Here is a 23069-nt window from a genome sequence, read left to right as displayed (position 1 = left end):
CAGCTGCCTCAGGACACACCTTCAGAGAGGGAGATGAAGGCAGGATGCCAGCCCATGTTTGTTTGACCCCAAAGTCCACTCCCTTTACATAGTTCTGCAGCTCTGGAAGACAGGAGCAGCTGTCTAGATGCATGTGAGGCAGCTTTTTCCGCAGAAGATAGAACTTGGGGTTCTCCTGTCCTCCAGGAACCCTTCTTTACTTCTATACCACATACAGTGCCAGGCATAAACACAGTTCATTCCCTCATAGGCCTAACAGAAAAATTTTACAGTGGGAGAGCCATCAGCCTCCCCCATATTTTACCCAAGAGGAAGCTGAGGCCTGGAGGGGCAGTGAAGCCTTATGTAGGCTGTAAGCAGTAATTTAGCTGCCCATGAGATGTTTCCAGCTGATTTCTCCTGACTCCTGAATCTTTCAGTGTTATTTCTGCCACTTAGGGAAAAGACCTTGCTCTTTTGCTGTGCCACCTTTTGCTATTGACTCCCAGACTTTATCAGACACTTACTTCTGTGTCATCCTTCTCACTCCCCACACTACTGGCCGTTATTTCAGGCATTTACAAACCTACACAAATTATTACCTATCCTCCATTGCTGGACAGGGTAGAGAGAAAGAGGAAGGGGATGCTGATTGGGTAACTGGGATTTGGGAGGCCAATAGAATATATCTGGGAGCATACTGGAATTGGAGAGAGAAGAATCAAATAGAAGACTCTGATCTTTCACCTTCCAATTGTACCACGTTGGGCATGACATTTCATTCTAGGCCTGTTTCCCGATCAGTGAATAAAATTCAGAGAAGGGCCGTGTATTCAATGAGATAAAAATACATATGAAAGTATTTTATAATCTTTAAAGGGCTATAAACAATAGCTCATTTTTAAGCAAAAGCTATAAAGTATTTGTAAAAATGCACATTTGTGGAGGGATATACGTAGCAACAAGCAACAGTTATTTTTGATCTTCAGATAGTAATCATGTCACTACCTGAATTCTGCAGATCAATGAGAAAATGTTTGGAAAGACTGCAGTATGTTAAGTGCCCTACAGATATTTGGGATTATGATGTTTTAAATGCAGAATCTTGGCCATTTTATTTTATTTTTTAGCCACTTAGTTTAGCCATTTTTTTGTCTTACTTTCTCAAGCTTTATCAGAACTACTTTCAAGTAACTACATTCCTTTAGCAGATTTTATTTTTACAGGATTTCAGTGGAAAGTGCTGAAGGACAATGAAACTGGCAGCAGAAAGGGCTAAAAGAAAAATAAAGAATTACGAATAATCTACAAATATAATTATCCCTAAATAATTGAGAGTTGACCAAAATACCAGAGTGGTAATACAATTCTGAGTCTAGAAATGTCAATTAAGTGTTCCCCAACAGCTTCCCTTTTCTGCAGCAATCCCTTGAAAACAAATCTATACTTGAAAGGGTGGGGGCAAGATGGGGGAGAACCACCCCACAGATCTGTTAATTAAGGGAACCGGAGTGGGTTTTACCCAGTGGCTTTCTACCATTAAATTGAATTCTTTAAAAATGTGACATGAAGTGCTGTTAATGATAGGAATTCGGTGATTGAACCATAACGATCTCTCCCTGTCCTTAAACTGTGCATGCACACAAATGTAGGGAAGGCTAGTTATTGGGAAAATGTATACCTGAAGCAAAATGCCACCAGCATTCAAATTGGCACATAGCCTTGAGGATGATGGCAAGAAGCAGAGTGTTAGAAATTACTGCATGTTCAATGAAAGCTTTATTCAGGAAACACACGTTTCCTACCCTTACAGACTGCTAAGAATTTAAATGCTGGAACCTCAGAAGTGTGTCTGTGTTTCAGAATTTTGCATTTTAAACTAAAATCACCTACTAAGGCAGGGAAAACATGTCTTAGACTTGAGATAGGTTGACTTTGTTATTCTATCCCCTAAAATGAAATTAGAAGGTAATAGGGTAAAACTGAAACATGGGGGTTGAGGATGACTGAAAATAAAGGTTGAAAGCAAATCCAGATGTCTGAACACAAAATAGATCATGAAGCCCAAGTTACCTGGATTTCTTTTCTTTTCTTTCTTTTTTTTTTAATGCAGCCCAGGCTTCCCAAATAAATTCCAACTTTCTGCTCTATTAGGAGTTGTATAGATCCAGGTAATTTCTGAGCAGTTATACCCTAAGTGGTAAAATACATTCATTTGCACAAATGTTTTCAATTTTAAAAGGAAGCATTTGTTTAAATTTGGAGTTTGAAATATGTTTATATCTCCATGTGTTATTTCCAAATTATATGGATTCTGAAAAACACAACATTATTTTTCTACCCAAGCTTAAGTTTTATATTTTTTACAATATGGTTATTTTGGTGTCTATGTGAATAGTCATTTATAAAATGACCTATTAACAGGAATTTTCACTGAAAATATATGGCTCTCATATTTCTTTGTCTTATTTTTTTTATTCTTTGGGGTTTTTTGCTTTCTTCCTTAGATATGGTAATGATTTCTAATAACTACTTTTAATATTTTGCTTTGAAAAATCAGAAATGGCCTGTTTATCATATATGGTCTTTAAAGATAAAATAAGCTATACAGGCTGATTAAGTGAATTTTTTTGCATTATAATATTATTTCCTATATGTTTTAATCAGAAAAATCCTGATTTTGTTTTTTATGATTTCATCTCTGTTGGGTAACAAAGCCAGTTACTGTGATATTTGACTTACAATAGTGATAGCAAACAAAATACATCCCAGATAATTTTGATTTTATTTTAATAAGGTCAGCAATAATCAGGGGAGTGGAACAAGTAGAAAATTGTTCCCAAAGGGATATTAAAAGTGGAGATAATCTAATTCTCCAAGGTATGATATGTTGACCTGGTAATTTCAGATATGATTTTATCATTCAGAGTTGGGTGTCTCCTGAGACTTGCTTTAGAACAATCCGAGATGATTTTCATTGTCAGCAGCTAACACTAATAAAATTGTTTCTCCTGCAGGCTAGCGTGTTAGGAAATTAAATTTATCGAATTATATGAATTGCACTGTCGCTTTTCACATTGTAATTAAAATACATCTTGTCAGGTCCTACCTTTTTCCAGAAACTATCAGTTGACTATCTTGTATTATGTTTTCTCAGAGAACAGTGCAGAAAAATGCAAAATATGTTTGCCTGGCAAATAAAAACTGCCCAGTAGACAAGAGACGTCGAAACCGATGTCAGTACTGTCGATTTCAGAAGTGTCTCAGTGTTGGAATGGTAAAAGAAGGTATGGTATAATGCTTTTTACCCAGTTTGCTCATACATATTCTCAGAAATCACTGAAAAAAAAGTTAATATTTACACTGGGATGGTGAATTTTTCTTGTTCCTTTTTCCTTTCAACATTTTATCATATATATCTACATTTTAAAATAATTGAGGACTATTCTAATTTCTCAAAATTAATAGAGAACTTGTATACATACATCTTTGCTCTATTTTAGAAGGAGAGTTTTAGTGCTAATTCATTACCAAATGTAAATATGGGTGGCTTTTATGCTGCTTGCTTCAACTCTCATGAAATCATTGTATGAATATTATTCCAATCTTACTGCCACTTTTAAATGGTTGGTCTCATTAACGATTACTCAGCTATAATGTGCTTTTATTCCCTTTTGCGATTTATGGTCATTCATAACATAATCTTTGAAGATTTTTTTTTTTTTTTTGTCTCTTTGGCATTAGTTGTCCGTACAGATAGTCTGAAAGGGAGGAGAGGTCGTCTACCTTCCAAACCAAAGAGTCCATTACAACAGGAACCTTCTCAGCCCTCTCCACCTTCTCCTCCAATCTGCATGATGAATGCCCTTGTCCGAGCTTTAACAGACTCAACACCCAGAGATCTCGATTATTCCAGAGTAAGTTTTGTGATTTCCTGCTTTCAAATGAATGATCAGGGTCTCTATTTATGGTACTTGCAATAAGAGTTGATTGAATGATTTTGTGTCTGGCACCGTGTTAGACAGTTTTCATACCTTTTCTATATTTCTCACTTCATTTAGCAATTCAGTGCATCCATTGCGCCAAATAATTTTTGCCTTATTGAATCTCTAAATGCCTTAACAAATGACCCTGACAGTGCTGCACCTGTCATACACATTGTTGAAGGATTCCTGGTGTTTGTGCCAATGAAAATATGCACAGGCGAACTACAATTTGTAGATTTCTCTCATGATCTAGACAAAGTGACTACTGTTTTGTTTTTTTTTTTCATATTGTGTTCAAACCATCTGGGTGAGCCTCCAGTTATTCTTAAGCAGTTTATGCAATTGCATCAACATTGATTGACCTGCTGCTTCTTCCGAGAGATTAGACCATTGGTGGAGAGGAGCGAGCTCTGGCCGTGACATCAGATGTCAGGAGGACTGGGATGGAACGCCACCTATGCTGCTTCCTGCCTGTGTCACCTGGTTCCTGCTTTTGGCTCCCTCCCTCCTTCAATGGAGATGATTACAATATTTAACCTCAGAGGAGTATTGTGAACACCAGCCACACAAGAATGATGGTTGTAAAAACATTTTGAAGATTATAAATGACGATTGGTGTTGTTAAGTCAACCAAAACATACCAACATTTTTATTTCATATGAGATATAGTAAAGTCCCATCAGTCTGAACCCTGCAAATTCCTCAGAATTTGGGTAACACAGAGAAAAGCCACAAGAAAGGATTTTCTGAGCAAATGAATAAATAGTTCTGCAAGACAATTTATTTAAAGGGCTTAGAAAAGCAAACTTCTAGTAAAACAGGGTCTAAATGAAGAGAGAAGGGAAGGGAAAAAAGTCTACAATTATTGAGCAGTTTCTATATGCTAGACATTGTGGTACATTGTCTCATTTTATCCTTTAAACCACCATGTAGGCATCATTATCCTTCCTACTTGAAGACAAAAAATACTTAGAATCACAGCTTGTGCTCAGATAAAGAAATACCAGTCTAGAGGCCCCCAGTCAGTTGATCTGTCTTGGTGGCTGCTACCAAACTGCTGTCCCCAGGTCTAATCAGTGTCTCAAGCTTCTGGTCTAATGGCTGGTAAAGAGTGAGTGTGTCCCTGCTATGTACCCTTCTCTTAGGTTGCAGTGTTGATAGAAATGATTAGTGTGCCTGCTGTGATCCTCTTTCCCTCTTCCCTACCCTCATTATAGGCTTCGAAGCCTCCTCTCTGCACCTGATCACAAAACATCATATGAGAAGTATGGTAGATCCTTAGCATCAAAGGTTGAGGACTCTTATTCTGATTATAAGTAGTGGCTCTTGACTAAAATCAAGTTTCAAATAATAGTGTAAGAAAATAAAGCAGAATAATAAGACTAAGTTAACAGTTTAGGCTTCTTTGGAATTATGCGGGCCTAGGTGAAAATCCCAACACTGTCATTTACTAGCTAAGTGACCTTGAGCAACTGATTACACCTTTTGATGCCTCAGCTTCCTCATCTGTGATATGAGAGTAACAATAATATCTACTTCCTGGGGTTGTTTGTGAATATTAAATACAATTATACTTGTCAAAGCTTTAGCACAGCGCCCTGATGTTATTTCCTTGGCCAAACTTTCTTACTCTGCCATTTGTTGAATGTCCTAATGAGCATGAACACGACACATCAGATACCATGCAGAACACTCTTAAGGTACGTAGTATGATCTCTATTTCACAGATAAGGAAATTTAAACTGGGAGAGGCTAAAGGGCTGAATTGCCAAAGGTCATGTAGCTAATATATGCAGCAGAGATAGAATTAAGAGCCAAGTGTACTAGGAGCCAAGTATATTGAACCCAAAATCTGTGCTCCTAAATACCAAGCTTCACTGTCTCTCTGGTTCCAGTGAGAGTGGGTGCTAGAAAAGTATTCAAGAATGAAGAGTTACCTCCCACAGGCACCCTGGCCTCTCCATATGCAGTTCATCTCAATTAGTGAAGCTTCTTAGCACTGCCTAGGCTAAGGCTGGAGCACACAATTCGACATTGTTCCAGGGCATTTGAAAGCACGATAGATGGCCAGTTCAGATAATTTAGGCCTCAAAAGTGATTTTTTGGCCCCAAATTATCCAATTATCAGTCTACATGGCCTAATTAGTCATTCAATGGCAAACCCTTCCCAGCACTTTGAGTTGTCCCAGCTGGGAACTGTCTCCACACTGAAAAATCAATCTAGTGTGTTTGCTTGCCTTTGTACCATTCAGTCTGTTAGTCTAGAGTCATCATCTTCATCAACAAACATTTATCCAATTTAATTGTTAGCTTTGTCCAAAATAGCAGATTGACCATGCCAGAGTCTGGGTCACATTGGTACTACCTTTGGGGCCTGGCTCAATTTTGCAAAGCATATTTGTTTTAATTACATTATTTTGGAATCAGGTTGAACCTCATAACTTGGATTCCCCTGCTTTTAGATAGCATTACACAATTATCAAAAATTGGACCAAAATCAACTAAATTAAAAGACTTTTAAAAAATACAGTGAGTTTTCATCAAAAACTTGGATGAAAGCATAGGAGCATGCTGATCACATTTGCAGATGACAGAAAGCTGGGAGGGATCGCTAATATGATGGATGTCAGTATCAACATTCAGAGTGATCTCGACAGGTTGGAACAGGAAGGGCTGAAGCCATCACAAAGAAAGTTAACAAAAATAAATGTGAAGCTCAGCATTTAGAATTTAAACAAATGGGAGCGCCTTGGCTTGTCAGTGGTTCATGTTAAGAAGATCTGGGGAGATTATTCCATATACACTCAATATGAACCAACAACATGTGTGGTAGAAGGGAGGGATGCTACATTACCTTCATCTGCATTAGTAGAAGTATGGGACCAGACCCAAGTTGATGATGGTTGCATGGACGCTGTCCTGTCAGACCGTACTTCATGGATTGAGACCAGTTCTAAGCTGGGATTCACTGTTTCTGGGAACTTGTAATAGATGATTGGGGGAAATGGAAATATGTAGGTAGGAAGGGAAAAGATTTGGTGTAATTGGGCCACTCTTTTGCCCTATGGCAAAAAGAACTATTCTCCCAAAGACAGATCTAAAAAGATTGGGAGGGCTTCTTCCCGCTCTCTTGTCTAATGACAAGTGTTAGCCATGAGTTCATCAACGCAAGGACTAATTAAGGTCATTTTAGTTTTAGCTTGTTGGGGAATTCCATACCGTTTCCCATAATGGCTATACTAATTTACATTCCCATCAGCAGTATATGAGCATTCCCCTTTCTCTACATCCTCACCAGCATTTTAGTCTTTTTATAATAATCATTCAAATAGGGGATACCTCCTTGTGGTTTGGATTTTCATTTTCCTGTTGGTTTGTGATTTTGAGAATTTTTAAACAAAAATTGGCTGTTGGCTATTTCTGTGTCTTCTTTTAAGAAATGTCTATTTAGGTTTTTTACATATTTTTTAAACAGAATCCTTTTCTGCTATTGCATTGAATTCCTCATATATTCTGGTTATTAATCCCTGTAAGATGGATACTTTGATAATATTTTCTCCCATTCTGTGGGCTTTCACTTTTTAAATTATTTCCTTTGCTGACCATCACATATATTCTTAAATAATTTCACTTAAGATTCCAGCTCTGTGTGGTACAATTTATGGTTTAATTTTCTTAATACTATCATTCACCAAAATTCAATTTTCATAATACCTTCCTTCTTAAAATTTTACATTTGCAAATTCATAGAACTGGAGGTGACCTTTGGATTGTTTAATCCAACTCCCATATTTTGAGAAGAGTAAAGTGAGGATTAAAGGGGTTAACTGGCTTGCCTAATGTCAGTGACAGAGTAGAGGGCAAGATCCAGATCTCATCACTCAAAGTAATATGTTCCTATTTCATCATACTGCCACTTTTATTTAATGATGATGTACATTTTTGAACATAGAAACTTTAAATTACAATTATATATATATATATATATATATATATATCTCCATTGGGTTTTTTTTTTTTTTGAAGGCAAACCATTCTGAGGTGGATAAAATGAAAAACGAAACTCTCTGCTTCATTTATAGCTGCCTGATTCCACGCCTTAGCAGTGTTTTAGTGTGTATCCATAATTTATTACATGATAAATAAGAATTTGCCCTGTCAAGTTTGAGAGTTGATTTGAGCCCTACAGTTTATTAAAGATGCTAGCTTCCCCCAATGAGTCAGGTCAATAGAAAAAGAAAGAAATGTGTTGCCAGCCCAGTATGTTTTAATCTTCGTGTACCAGCATGTGTTCCTTTAAGGTAGTAAGTGAGCAGTTTTCTCTGTTTGTGGGAATGGGAGGTGGAGGGGTTTTGTTCCAAGTCACAGAGGGAATGAATGTTTTAGAGGCCAGAAAGAGCTCCTGAGTTCTGTGAAGCATTCCTGGCTCTGGGACCTTCACTTCTCCTTTGGGCCAAACTTCTCTCCCTTAAAAGTGAGCTCAGATCATTGTACACCAGTGCAGTCAAAATATGTCAGGTTTGATTTGTCTCTCCTCAAAATGTTGCTATTCTCTGCCCCACAGTTGCTTTTAATTTAGCAGTACAAGTCTGTATAGATACTGGGCTTGGCTTCAGAGCCTGCATAATTACTAATGAGAAAACATACTTAGTACCTTCATTAGCTGATCATTTCAAGTATTTTTCAGCATACTAGGATGCTTTCTGGTAATCAGTGCCACTTAATGTAGTAACAGACTTGCAAATACGAGAGATACTGACCAGATAAAACCAGGCATCAGCAAATGGCATTTAAATGTGTTAACAAGATAGCCTATGATACAATGTGGCTTAAGACAGGTTAGATCTACAAGGTAAGCAGAATGAAACTGCAAAAGGAGTGGTTTCATAAAGCATCTCAGAAGACCCTCTCAAACTGTTACCAATTTACTAGATGATTTCTGGCCAGTTCCTGTCCCTGTGTGGGCCACAGTTTCCTGATCCAAATGGTAAAGAGGTTAAACTAAATTCATTCCCATGATCTCCTCTAACCTTCATTCCCTGATCTTCTGTCCATAATATTAAGCTATAGTTCCACTATGGGTACAGGTCAGCATTTCCTAAAACATGGTGCCCAGACTGCTTCTACCAAAAAGAGCTGGTGTATTTGCTTTAAAATGCAGATTACCAGGCCACACCCACTCAGACATACTGAAACAGAACTGGGAATAAGGGGAGGCAGGCAAAAATCTGTATTTTAAAAGGTGCCATCGGATGATTCTTTGGCACACTAAGGTTTGAGAGCCATGGATATAGTTTATAATAACAACTCAATTTTACCTTGAATTTTCCAGCTTTTCCAGGGGTTGAGAAGGGATGAGCAATAGAGATATAAATTTTCTTGAAAGCAATTAATTCATTTAGCAAATATTGATTAAATGGCTACCTGGTAGTAGGCACTGTCCAGGGCAATGGACACATTGCTGAACAAGACAAAGCCTTGTCCACATGAACCTTACATACCAGTAAAGGAGAAAAAGTAAACAAACATACAACTGCAGTGATGTCATTGGTGGGAGGAGAGGAGTTTTTTGCTTTTTGCATTTTGGAGTGGGGAGCATAGAATTAGATCAGAAAAGAAAAAATTGGGGGGGAAATAAAATATATTCATTGAGAATTGTTTTCATTGCCAATTTTTTAAATGTCACTTTTTAAAGTATAAGAGTCTAAGAATATGTATACGTAGTTTGACCTACGCAATGATCACATCTAAAATTTTTAGAGCTATAAAGAATTGAGAAAAGTAACATTTTAAGGGAAGGAAAATGTGTTCTTAGCATAGGCTACATATTTAGCCAGGGCTGAAAGTGAAATAGAGTAAATATTAGATTCCACTCTGCTATTAAAGCCTCACATCACTAATTTTTGAGGGGTGGTATTTTCCATGGGCCTCACTTAATTTCTACACAAATATCTCATTTTGGGCCTGGGCTGTTGCTGAAGTCTGACTCATATAGCTGTGTTACTGCCATATGAAACATGCAGACCCATTTTTGTTTAAATAATATCCATTGCTGTTGTTTGCAGCTCTAGATTCTCATTCTAGGTGCTTCAGAGAAACCTTCTTTAGGCATTGGCTGTCAGTAAATGTAATACCGTGTCTTTGACTAGTGAGAAAGCCAGAGTTCTGACAAATCAATAACCCCTATAAGGCTGGAAAAAAATGAGCATTAACAGGAAAAAACTCCATTTAAAGATTTTTTTGTTGTTTTTTTTTTTTTGCATTTGACCTATGTTTGATTGTCATAAGCAGTAAGCAAATATTTCTAGATTTTCTTTTTCAAACACTGAAACCCACTTAGCCCAGAGATAGCACAATCAATGTAGGGCAGCAGAGAAGCATAGCTGGGGGCCCAGTTCTTCTAACTCTAGGACCAGTATTCATTGAGTGAGGTTTTCTAAATTGGTAGGCCAGGCAGAGAAAGAATAAAATGTTTTGTTCCATTCCTTTAAATCTTTTCTCCAATAGAGGAGATTTTTCTTTTCCTCCAGCATTGGATCCTGACCCTCCAGTCACCCCCAAGTTACTGGTGGCTCAGGCTGAATTCAGTTTGGCTCCATAATTCTGAGACTTGGACCAAAACTACTGCAGGTGAAGCCCAGAGGATCTGTCTGTAGTCTGGCAGGCCCGGCTGATTGGCTTTCCTTCTTGTTGTGCTCCATCAGAGAAAAGTACACACACAAGGCGGGCAGGGACTTCACTTCCCTGTGTGCAGGAGGCATGAAATGTGAGCCCAGCAGGGGCAGAAGCCTGCAGAGGACCCTGCGTGAACGCTATGTGCTCTGGTGGATTCTGAACAAATAATGGAAGCAGAGAAATTGTTGAGTTGTGAGCCATGGATTCAGAGGAGTCAGTGCAGGAGGTAGCTGTCAGATCCATTCTCAGGGGAAACTATTCATTCTTTAGTCTTTTTCTTTCCATTTAACCCACTATTTTAAAACAAAGTAATGCTGAATCAGTGTCAAGCTCCAGGCAATAACATCATACCTGGTGTTATTTAGTAATATTTAGAATCATTTAATGCAAGAGCCAGAAAGAACCTTAGGGATCAGCTAGTACGCTTGATTCCTGTTCCAGGGGCTGAAACCGACTCAGAGAGGTTAAGTGACTTGTCTAGAACTGCACAGCAAGTCAGTGCAGAGCCTGGACAAGGACCCCATGACCTGCTGCTTGGTCCAACATACTTTCCTTTACTCCCACTCATTTGGGAGTTTCACAAGTAACTCCCTCAGCTTTTGAAAGGAAGGGTCTGCCCTGAATTTCATTCTGCTCTTGGAGAATCTATGAAATTATTAAATAGATTCATAAGTAAGAAGAAAGTAAAAAACAAAAAAGTTAATTCCCTTTTTCCCACTCTCTTCCAGTTAAGAGTCTGTATGCCAAAAGGAGGTAGTGGGAAGTGTCTATGACATAGGATCGTGCTGCCATCCTTAAATATCCTTGGGAAGGAGAACTGCTTCCTTCTCCTGGACTTTGCTCCCATGGTCTGTGACATCACAGAATATTCAGGACTTCATAGAATCCCAGGCACTGTGTAGGATTGTTGGGAACAGAGGAGCCAGGGCTCTGAACTGAACCAGATGTTATGGGATCTTAGAACATCAGGGCTGAAAATAAAAAACTTTCTACTTCAGTCCATTCCATTTCATAAATATAGAAGCTGAGGGATGGCAATAGTTTCAGATACCATAACTGTTTTCAATATCATCACTGTCATTTGTTAATCATGTACTATATATCAGGCCCTTCACATGTTATCAAATTTAATCATCACAACAAAATTTTGAGGAAGGCCAGGCAGTTCAAGACAGCCTAGGCAATATAGTAAGACACTGTCTCTACAAAAGATAGAAAAAATTAGACGGGCATGGTGGTTCCTGCCTGTGGTCCCAGCTACTCAAGACGATGAGGTTGGAGGATCACTTGAGCTAGGGAAGTCAAGGCTGTAGTGAGCTGTGATCACACACCACTGTACCCCAGCCTGGGTAATAGAGTGAGACCCTGGCTCAAAAAAAATTTTTTTTGAGGAAGGTATTATCCCCATTTTAAGAGGAGAAAACTGAGATTCAGAAAAGTAAAATGATGCTACATTATTTCACATATTAGGAGCCAGAACAAAATTGAGATTAAAGTAGCTGGACTCTCTGATTTTTTTCTAAGTTATTTAATACTGCTTCTTGGGAAAACACAAAAAAAGACCCAATTAAATAAGTGTCTCTTTTCCTCACACTAGGTAGCTCCACAGTAAGCACCTAGTTGCTTATTAGCTGTTTCTCCTCCAACCAGGTTAAGGTATTACAGCAAACCTAAGCACTCTTCTGACTACTCTTTCATTGAAAAAATAGTCAACAATTATTTATTGAGGTTTATGTGCCAGTCACTGTACTGTTGACAGAAACATAGGACCAATGAATACATACCTGGAGAGCTCCAATGAGAGTAAAACAAAATGCTTTTTAAAGATTTCATAGGCCGGACATGATGGCTCACACCTGTAATCTCAGCATTTTGGGAGGCCAAAGCAGGTGGATTACTTGAGTTCAGAATTTGGAGACCAGCTTGGCCAACAGGGTGAAACCCTGTCTCTACTAAAAATACAAAAATTAGCCAGGCATGGTGGCACATGCCTGTAGTTCCAACAACTCGGGAGGCTGAGGCACAAGAATCTCTTGAGCCTAGGAGGTGGGGGCTTCAGCGAGCTGAGATCGCACCACTGCACTCAAGCCTGGGCAACAGAGTGAGACTCCGTCTCAAAAAAAAATATTTCATAAATGATCCCACCAGCTAGTAACATCAGAACATGCTTAACAGCTAAGAGGGGTAAAACTTGAAATCACAGGGTCAGTGTAAGTCTTGGCTGTTGCCACTATTGGTTGTGTAACTTGAGAAAGTCTCTTAGCTTCTCTGAGCCTCAGTTTTCTCATCTGTAAAATAAAGATTAAAATCCCTACCCCATGAGGATCAATTCAGAAAAGGGATGCAAAATGATACACAGCCATGTTAATGTGAAGGAAATGATGTGCCTATTTACATGAGTGTTTCTGCATAATCTCTTAAATCTCTATGTTGTTGGTTGTCCCTTGATTAGTATCACTGTATCAATCTTCCTGCCTGCAGCAGAAAAGTCTTTCCACCAGTGATTAGAAACAAACCCTGGTTCTACCAGAATATTGGAAAGCTGGGTGAAGACTTTATTCCTACTTATATCTTCTTGCTCTTGGGACTCTAGATCAATACTGTCCAATAGACCTCCCCTCAGTGATGGAAATATTCTATCCCACATTTGGCTGTTGAACACTTGAAATATGGCTAACCTGACTGAGGAACTGAAACTTTAATTTCATTTAGTTTTTATTAACTTAAATAGCCACGAGTCCTGAGTCTGATGGCACACAGCTGCCTGGGTTCTGCCAAGGAGGCCTCCCCTTCCACCACTTCCTGGTTTGTTTTATCTCACAGAAATCCATCAACAGCAAGCAAAAATCATTCTTTCTCTTACTATTTCTGCGATTCCCAAACTTTACTGTGTATGAGAATCACCTGGAGATCTTGATAAAACAGTTTGGTGGACCAGGCATGGTGCCTCATGCCTGTAATCCCAGTACTTTGGGAGGCTGAGGCAGAAGAATTGCTCAAGTCTAGGAGATCAAGACCAGCCTGAGCAACACAATGATACCCACCCCCAACTCACACCCCCATTTCTACAAAAAAAAATTTTTTTTAATGTTTGGTGGGTCTACCCCAAGAGTTTCTAACTCAGTAGGTCTGTGGTAGGGCCTGAGATTGTCACTTCTTTTTTTTTTTTTTCACTCTGTCACCCATGCTGGAGTGCAGTGGCGTGATGTGATGTTGGCTCACTGCAACCTCTACCTCCCAGGTTCAACTGATTCTCATGCCTCAGCCTCCCAAGTAGCTGGGATTATGGGCATATGTCACCACACACAGTTAATTTTTGTATTTTTAGTGGAGATGGTGGTTGGTGGGGGGGGGGGGTTCTCACCAGGTTGGTCAGGCTGGTCTAGAACTCCTGACCTCAGGTGATCCACCCGCCTCAGCCTCCCAAAGCGTTGGGATTACAGGCATGAGCCACCGCACCTGGCCGAGACTGTCATTTCTAACACATTCCTGGGTGTTGCTGATGCTGCCAGTTGGGAGACCACACTTTGAGAACCACTGTTAATTTAGCATCTCATGGGGAGACAGCTGTGCTGTAGTGAAATAAGCAGTAGACCTGGAGATCTACTTGAACACAAAATGCTGGGGCAGTAGTTGTCAACTGGGCTATCCCACTTTGGAGCTACCAGGGGAGCTTTTATAATTCTTGACCCCTAGGCTGCACCCCAGACCAATTAAATGAGAATCTCTTGGCGCAGGACCCAGATGAGAGTTGTTTCTTCAAGCTTCCCAGGTGATTGCACTGTCAAGGGTGAAACCGCTTTGCTAATTTGACTTAAGCAAATTTGTCTATTAAGTGATAACAATAAAATTTGCTGTATTTGTATCAGAGGGCCATTGTAAGAATCAGATGAGACTGTGAATGTGAAGGGGTTTTATAAACTGTGACGCCTAAAAGGAAGAATTTAGGCATTGATGGTCTTGGAATGGCCTGTTTGCAATTGATGCCATTATCCCCACTGAAGCAGGATAATGCTGCTCTCTCTGGTTTGCATTCTAGTACTGTCCCACTGACCAGGCTGCTGCAGGCACAGATGCTGAGCATGTGCAGCAATTCTACAACCTCTTGACAGCCTCCATTGATGTATCCAGAAGCTGGGCAGAAAAGATTCCGGGATTTACTGATCTCCCCAAAGAAGATCAGACATTACTTATTGAATCAGCCTTTTTGGAGCTGTTTGTCCTCAGACTTTCCATCAGGTAATTACTACTATTTTATTTTCCGTCTGCTCCTTTCTTTGAAGAAGGCTGAAACCTTCTGTGTTTGTAACTGAATCACTGGTGAAACGTTTTCTCAAGAAGCAAATGTGAAATATGATCAGGCATTAAAAAAACTGAGCAGCAAGTCACAGAACGAGCACTAGGCTTGCCACCGGGACCCCTGGCTTCTAGTCCTAGTTCTACTGTGGACTTGTTGTCACACCCTGAGCAGGTCATTTGCATGACCAGAAATTCAGTTCCCTCCTCCTTAAAAGGAAGAGGTTGGATTTGATGATCTCTTGAAGTCCCTTGCAGCTCCAACATTCTGTGATTCTGGAAGGATTCTCATGGTGCATAAGCTATTTCCTGGGAGCAAGTGTTTGCTTTGGAACATTGTATTTACCTCGTGGGTTTCTGTTTAACAAGTTACTATTATAGCACACCTGATGGGACCCTAAAGAGTTCCCACAGCTTCTCAACCCCAGTTTTATTCCAAGAGAACACTCTTAGATTGAAAGATTTAGTCCATCCTGTCATACTCAGTGACACCAAACAGAAAAAGGAAAAGTGATTTTTTTCAAAAAGATAGAACCTTGGATCTAAGCTCCTCTAGTAAGTTCCACATGTAGACTTTTTAATGTTTATTTCATTACTGTTTTTATTTACATATAACCTGTTTAACTCATGTTCCTTGCTTCCTTTTAGTTATATATTTTTAGGAGATGATACCAACTTTTTACCAAATATTATCAGAAAAATCCATCTTTCCCCTCTTTCTCTTTCCTGCCATCCCCTCCCCAGTTTCATATTGTTACCAGAAACTCCCATTTAATTTTTAAAGTGCAGATTGCCAGGCCTCATTGCCATATATTTTGGTTTGGTAGATTGTGGGAGAAGTCTAGAAGTCTGCATTTTTAACTGATGCTTTTAACTATTCTGATGCCAGTCATCAGGGTCCATGTTTTAAACTCTGAGACTGAATCATTCTGTCCTGTCTCTGCCTTCTGTTGAGGGATCAGTAGGAGAGATTGGGTAGAGTTACAACTAGATCGCCAGTAATAGCTTAATTTGTAGCCAATCCAGTATACACCAGAGCTGAGCCAGCAATGTGACTGTCATCTATTAGACATGCAACAAAGGACTGAGTAGACTATAAGCTCCATGCAGGCAGGTACCATATATGTCCCATTCACCAAGTTTTCTCCAGTGCCTGGCTCCAGGAATGACACATACTTCATGCTCATTAGACACTTGGCTGAGTGAAGGAATGAATGAAGCTGTTTATCCAAGAAGCACAAAGAGATATCTGACTTGTGAATACAACAGGCCAAGATAGATAAATATGTGGCAAGAGATTTGAAAGTTAAAGGAAATCTAAGATTAAAGGAAGGACCACATAGAATTCAGCTCATTACTTGTTATACCCAATATTTGTTGAACCATCCTGTGTACTGGGCGCCATGCATGGGCTTTCAAATCTTTTCTTTAATTCCCTCAACAATCTTAGGAGGTAGCAATTAGAATTTTTGTTTTATAATTAAGGAAAAAGAAGTCCAGAGAGATTTAAGAAGCACCCAAAGCCATACCCCTAAGTCTTGATGTCCCACTGGAAATTCCAGGGCATCTTCCATGAAAGAAGGAGATGACAATGGACATAATATAAACTATCAGGACAGATTTAGAAATAGCCCTCTGCAGCCCCAATGTTAAAAGCAGAGAAGGTAATACAAAATAAGGACTTGTTTTACATTAGGCCACCCTTCTGTTTGTGATTGACTTCTGGCACTTGCAGGGACTTGGGGTTTTTTTTGTTTTTGTTTTTGTTTTGTTTTTTTTCTCTGAGACAGAGTCTTACTCTGTCACCTAGGCTGGAGTGCAGTGGCATGATCTCAGCTCACTGCAACCTCCACCTCCCGCCTTTAAGCAATCCTCCTGCCTCAGGCTCCCGAGTAGCTGGGGCTAGAGGTGCGTGCCATCAAGCCTGGCTAATTTTTGTATTTTTAATAGAGATGGGATTTCACCATGTTGCCCTGGCTGGTTTCAAACTCCTGACCTCAGGTGATCCACCCACCTTGGCCTCCCAAAGTGCTGGGATTATAGGCGTGAGACACTGCATCCGGCCAAGGACTTGGTATTTTTAAAGCACAATGGAATTGTAGTGTCTAGCCTCAGGCCTTGGCAGTTTTTAACATTTAAGAAAGTCAAGGACAAGCTCTGTCTCAGGAGCCCTGGAAGGAACAGTCTCATGGTCATGGCTGAGAGAGAGGGTGAACTGGGCTTCACTTCCGTAACCCATGAGTGCCTGCTCCCCCATGTCCTGTCCCAAGGAAAGCCAATAATTGATTCTAGTAATAAGACAGCCGGTGCCACAGCCCGTATCTTCCCCTGGGCTGATGTTCACCAAAGATACTAGCATAGGCAAGTGGTGATAGTTGTTCATCCTGGAGAACATAGTCTTGTTCATTTTGGGTATCTGGGCATGCTTCGTAGCACCACACCGGGGTCCCAGTGCTGCTCCATGGCTGTTTGGGTGCCTGTATGTCACGTTATCATGTTGGACAGACTGGACAGAACTATTTAATGTGTCTCTTCCTCTCACCTGCCAGGTCAAACACTGCTGAAGATAAGTTTGTATTCTGCAATGGACTTGTCCTGCATCGACTTCAGTGCCTTCGTGGATTTGGGGAGTGGCTCGACTCTATTAAAGACTTTTCCTTAAATTTGCAGAGCCTGAACCTTGATATCCAAGCCTTAGCCTGCCTGTCAGCACTGAGCATGATCACAGGTAAGCACCACCTTGCCAGAACTGCATCTTCATTTCTCTCCTTCCCTTTGTTATGGTGGAGTCTGGCCTTGACCACCACATACACCAGAAAACGGGAAAATTACTACCATTTTTCCAAAATCTGTTAAGTTTAACCAAGTTTAAGCAAAGAAACATGCATCTATAATGTGTCATCATAAACTTCTAGGAAAGAGAATCCCTAGTCTATTGAATTATTATTGTCAACAAGCCCAATATATGAAAATCTAAGTTTACACCAGAGATCTGTGGACAGTGGGACTAGCTGCTTCAGGGTTTGTTTGTTTTGAGACAGGGTCTTGCTCTGTCATTCAGGCTGGAGAGCAGTGACACAATCATGGCTTAGTGTAGCCTCGACTTCCTGGGCTCAAGTGAACCTCCCATCTCAGCCTCCTGAGTAGTAGGGACTGTAGGCACATGCCACCAGACATACTTGGCTGTTTTGTAGCCCTGTTTCACCCTGTTGTCCAGACTGGTTCAGAGTTGTTTTTACAAAGCCTTTCCTAGGAAGATTACCTTAACCAGCCCATTCCTGTGGAGCAGAGGTGATAAGGCCTCCCCTCTCCCCAGTTCTTGGCTAGCAACCTAAAGTAAACCAAAAAAACTACAGACATATCAAATACAACTTGATTTAATAAATTTGATTGTCAAAGGACTGAGAAAAAGCAAAAATGGCTCAACTCAGTAGTTTTTTATTTTTTTAATGTTATTATTATTTTTGAGGTGGAGTCTCGCTCCATTACCCAGGCTGAAGTGCAATGATGTGATCTCAGTTTACTACAACCTCTGCCTCCTGGGCTTAAGCAATTCTCCTGTCTCACCTTCCTGAGTAGTTGGGATTACAGGTGCCTGCTACAACACCTGGCTAATTTTTGTATCTGTAGTAGAGATGGGGTTCCATTATGCTGGTCTTGAACTCCTGACCTCAAATGATCTGCCTGCCTTAACCTCCCGAAGTGCTGGCATTCCTGGTGTGAGCCATTGCACCCAGCCAACTCAACAGTTTTTTAACTGTAAGCATAAAACATATTTGATTTATGCCTGTCTCCCTCTATACGTCTCTCTCTTTCTATCTTTTGGGAGATAAAGAATCCCAAGGTGGGGTGGGATGGAGGAAGGTGCATGTTGGGCAAGGGATGGAATACCATCTCCTTGTGGCCATGGAGGCTCTGGCCCCAGCTCCCTTTGCCCTTTCATCCTTTCAGAGGGTCCTGTTAGACTTCATTCTTTTGAGTCAGACTGGGGCCTGGGGAAGCGGTGACAGAGGGTGAGTGCTCCAGAAGTGCAAATGAAGGGCTCATCCTTGTCCTTTTGGTCAGACACAAGCACAGGCTTGCTGTTGAACTGAGAGTTCAAGATCAGATTAATATGCTCTTGGCTGTAGAAAACATGTTTTTCAGGCAGACAGTGAGTTTCCAGAGCACCAAATGCATCCTCTGGTACAGATGGCCCCTTTTTTCTGCTTCACTGGAATATTCCATTGGTTTGCCCAGGCATTGTTTACATGCATTTCTTGGGACATGTCTTCTTAGCTAAAGTTAGATGTGATGTGTCTGTGTGCCTTAAGAAGCTAGGCTGGTTCACAATTTGATGGTTAACATGAAGGCAAAGACAAGTAAACGGCATGGCTGCAGTGAGGATTCAGACACTAGCTGTTCCTTCAGTATTCCAAATAGAAACTGACTTCCTTCTGGTCTTTGGTCCAGGATGAGAAACTCACTTTTTTTTTTTTTTTTTAATGGGGCTGCTAGACTTCCCAGAGAGCCATTAACAAAACAAAAACCAAGGCAGTCTTAAAGAGTATGGATTCCATTTGGAGGGCTTTCAAATGGCATACGGGAGCATCTGAATAAAATAAACAGATTTAAGGCACAAGCTTATTACTTCATCGGGACTGGAAGGAAACTGGTTCAAGGCTACCTTTGAACTAAAGCTCTTTAGCTCAATTTCAAAACCATTCAGCAATTCCTACGTCAGTTAAACATTCAAAACTAGAAAGTTTGGAGTTTAGTTCATTTTAAAAAGACAAAAACAAAATCTAGATCCAGCTTCAGATTCCTGTAAGTAAAGGCGTTCATTGCCTCATCTCTATGGGAATGAGTGTTGAGTCTAGTTAATCAGCAAATATTCACTGACTTAGGCACCATGCTGCATGTTATTAGGTTTTTCAGAGATGATAACACACATCCCTAGAGGAGACAGACATGCAAAGTACTACATGTGATGCAAGGTGTTGAGTGCCACCCTGGAGACAAGGGAGTGAGTTCAAAGTGCTCAGAGACAGCAGGTCGGGTGGTCCTCTAAGAAGAGATCACAGGAGCTGGTCCTCTGTAAATGCAGAAGATGTCTCCTGGCTAAAATGGAAAAAGTGAGAATCCAGGCATAAATAAACATTTGCCAAAAGCCATTGAAAATATGGCTGTTTCAGAAAGTGAACAGCCGAAAAATGGAATGACAGGAGATGTGACTGGTCTGATAGGTCAGGGTGGGGTGGGACATGAGGAACCTTCCACGCCTAGGTGAGGGGAGCAGAATTTATCTTGAGCACAACAAGGATCCACAAATTTTGACCAAAGGAGCCTGATGGTCAGTTTTGCATTTTAAAAGATTTACCCTGTCAAGTGCGTTTTGGGCACAGATTAGAATGGGGAAGAATCTAAGAGGAAAAAGGCCAGTTCAGGTGTGAGAGCCATGATTCAAGAGGAGGGCCCATCCCTGAAGCCCACATCTTCATTTCACTCTTGAATTAGAAATTGGTAGATATATAAGAGGCCAGGACGTGTGGGTTCCAGGAAGACCCAACCCGGAGAGACTGGGCAGTTCAGTACAGAGAATACAGAGTAGAAATTAGGAGAAGGGTGGTGCCAGTCCTCTTTCTGCATCCCATTTGTTCTATGCCCTGCAGTTATAGCTCCTTAGCCCACTGCCCATTTATGTGGAGACTGGCTGTGGGAGGAGGCAGTTTGGCATGGCAGAAATTGCGTGGACTTTGGAATCGAGCACTCCCAGATTTTAATCTTCGGCCCCAAGTTTAATAAGTAGGTGCTATTGGGTAACACGTTTCAGTTCCCTGAAGTTCAGTTTCCCCACTTGTAAAATGAGGATAACCATGTCTATTCCATAGGGCAGCAGTGAGGATTACAGAAAATTCAGTTGGCAGTATAACCAAACTGGATTCAGGATAGGCAGTTCTGAATTCACCTGTGGTCCCCCTTGGAGTAATAGTGACAGATTCCCTCAAGTTAGGCATATGCCTTCCCCTGCCCCTTGGAAACATCAAACTCAATAGCATAAGGAAACAGGTGGTGGCTTTAGAAGGTAGTATGTTTGGTGTCAGTCTCCTTGGATACTTGAAAGAGAGGCTCAAAGGAGGACAGTGATATTAAAGTAATTAAGCTGCATTTAACGAGCACTTACAATGGGCCAAGTGCTCTACAGTGGTGTCTTGGGGCCTCCTGGACCAGGTATCTCCTATTCCTGCCCTCGTTCCTGCTGTAGGTTTTAGCCTACAACAAATTTTAGGCTCTCTTGTCTCATTTCTGGACCTTAAAACACACTCTTTGTGATTTACTGGTTGAAAGTGGATTTGATACGTGTGAAAATATCAGGAAATGGCCGAAAAGGCGATGCTTGGGAAACTGTGCATTGCTATGGATGTTAATTTTCATTTGAATATGAGCTGCCATGGATCTAGACTTCTGAGTAAGCTTCGTTGATGATAAAGGGTGATTGTGGAGTATCAGCTGGGCTATTTACATTAGAAAATTCATCCCAAAATTGTCTTTTCTTAAACCACAGAGGAGAGCTCATGAAAAGGAAATGGCATCTTAGAAGTTTAACTAGGCTTGCTTCCAGGAAAAGTATTAAGAATCTGGTCAGTATTGGTAGTTTACACAAACACGTTTTTTTTTTTTTTTTTTTTTTTTTTTTTTTTTTTTTTTTTTTTTTTTTTTTCCTCCTCTCTCTGTACACCCTTAAGAAAAACTAGGTGGTGAAGTGGGGCAGGAAATGGTTTCAATCAGATCACTCTCTTTTCCTGCAGTAAATAGGGGGTTTCCCCACAATGGTTGGTTTTCAAACATTTTTTAGATTCCCTGTTTATCTACCCTAACCATTGCCTTTTGCCAGTGCTGTGTCTCTGAAGTAATGGAAGTGCTTTGATTCTGATGGGATACCAATGAGTTGATAAATAAGAAGCCCCCAACCACCACCACCAAACAGAAAGTTAGTGTGGAATTTATTTCATAAATATCCATTCATTAAATAAGCATTGAGGGCCTACTGTGTACCAAGCATTGTGACAGTCCCTAGGGATGCAAAGATGAGCTAGGCATGCATTCTTCTGCCAGGAAGTGGGTAGCCTACTAGGAAGCCATAGATTATGATATATGAACTTGATGTGTTAGTGATTAGTGCTTAGGTCCTGAAAAGGGACAGATGCAGTGTGGGGGAAGTCCAGATTACTGCTAAGTTTTTTGAGGTGAAGGAAGGTAGAAGTGTTGGTCATGACTGGCTTCCCAAAGAGGTAGCATCTAGACATGGAAGATATAAAGAACATTCCAGATGAAGGAAAGAGTATAGCAAGGGCATGGCAGTTGAATGCCTCAGTACACTTAAGGGGTAAAACAATTACAGTGGAATTACATTATGCATATGTTAAAATCACACATATGATCCAAGTAGCAAGAGGAGAAAAATTAAGAGTGCAGGTTATTACATTTGATGACTGTATGTCCTGGAGCGAGCTTAACAGAGAAAATATGAATCCACTACCGGTCATGGTTTCTCTGCCTCTGGTGATAAATGCTGAGAACATGTCTTATGCTTTTGGGAAAGTTAAAGGATTTTCAGGGATAAAACTAATTCTGTGTGATAATTCTGGCCTGATATGATGACCTAACCTCACAGAAAAATGCATTTCCTGTACAGAAATAGGGGAAATAAGATTGGAAAGGTAGTTTTGAACTAGATGGCGGAGGGAATCTCGAGTGCTCAAATGCCATTTTGCTGTTCCCCATGGCGTTCTTTTCCCTACTCAGGTCATCTGTCAGATGAGAAAATGACTCCTTTCTCTTCTGCCTGTCATCTTTTTCCTGGTCATGTTGAAACATGACCTCTAAGACTGAGGAGGCGGAAGGACAGCAGAACCGAGGGCAGAAAGCAGTGACACAGTGACACAGCAGGACTAGACAGGTGGCTGACTGTGCCACACCCTCCGCCATCTGTCTTTCCAGAGCTCCACAGCTCACTCTAAATGGTTACCTGGTTACCCCTGCTTTTGCATCAAATAAAGCTGTCAGCTACATTGCAAGGAAAACTAAATGTAAAATGTAACAGGGCAGAATAGTTAAGAACAAAAAAGGTGGGAGAAGAGAGAGGCCACAGGA

The 23069-nt window shown here is 40.5% G+C and overlaps 1 protein-coding gene across 2 annotated transcripts in view; it reads left to right on the top strand.

The window, feature by feature from the left end:
- NR4A3 (nuclear receptor subfamily 4 group A member 3) overlaps positions 1 to 23069 on the top strand; it is a 42422-nt gene that overhangs the window by 7656 nt on the left and 11697 nt on the right. For both annotated transcript variants that reach the window (XM_017527808.2, XM_017527809.2), the window contains 4 exons: positions 3137 to 3266; positions 3724 to 3896; positions 14680 to 14879; positions 17486 to 17664. In XM_017527808.2, coding sequence (XP_017383297.1) covers positions 3137 to 3266; positions 3724 to 3896; positions 14680 to 14879; positions 17486 to 17664 — 682 coding nt within the window. The remainder of the gene's footprint in view (positions 1 to 3136; positions 3267 to 3723; positions 3897 to 14679; positions 14880 to 17485; positions 17665 to 23069) is intronic.

This window comes from Cebus imitator, unplaced genomic scaffold (assembly GCF_001604975.1).
Source record: "Cebus imitator isolate Cc_AM_T3 unplaced genomic scaffold, Cebus_imitator-1.0 Scaffold51, whole genome shotgun sequence".
Lineage (NCBI taxonomy): Eukaryota > Metazoa > Chordata > Mammalia > Primates > Cebidae > Cebus > Cebus imitator.
This window is presented reverse-complemented; position numbering and strand designations above follow the sequence as displayed.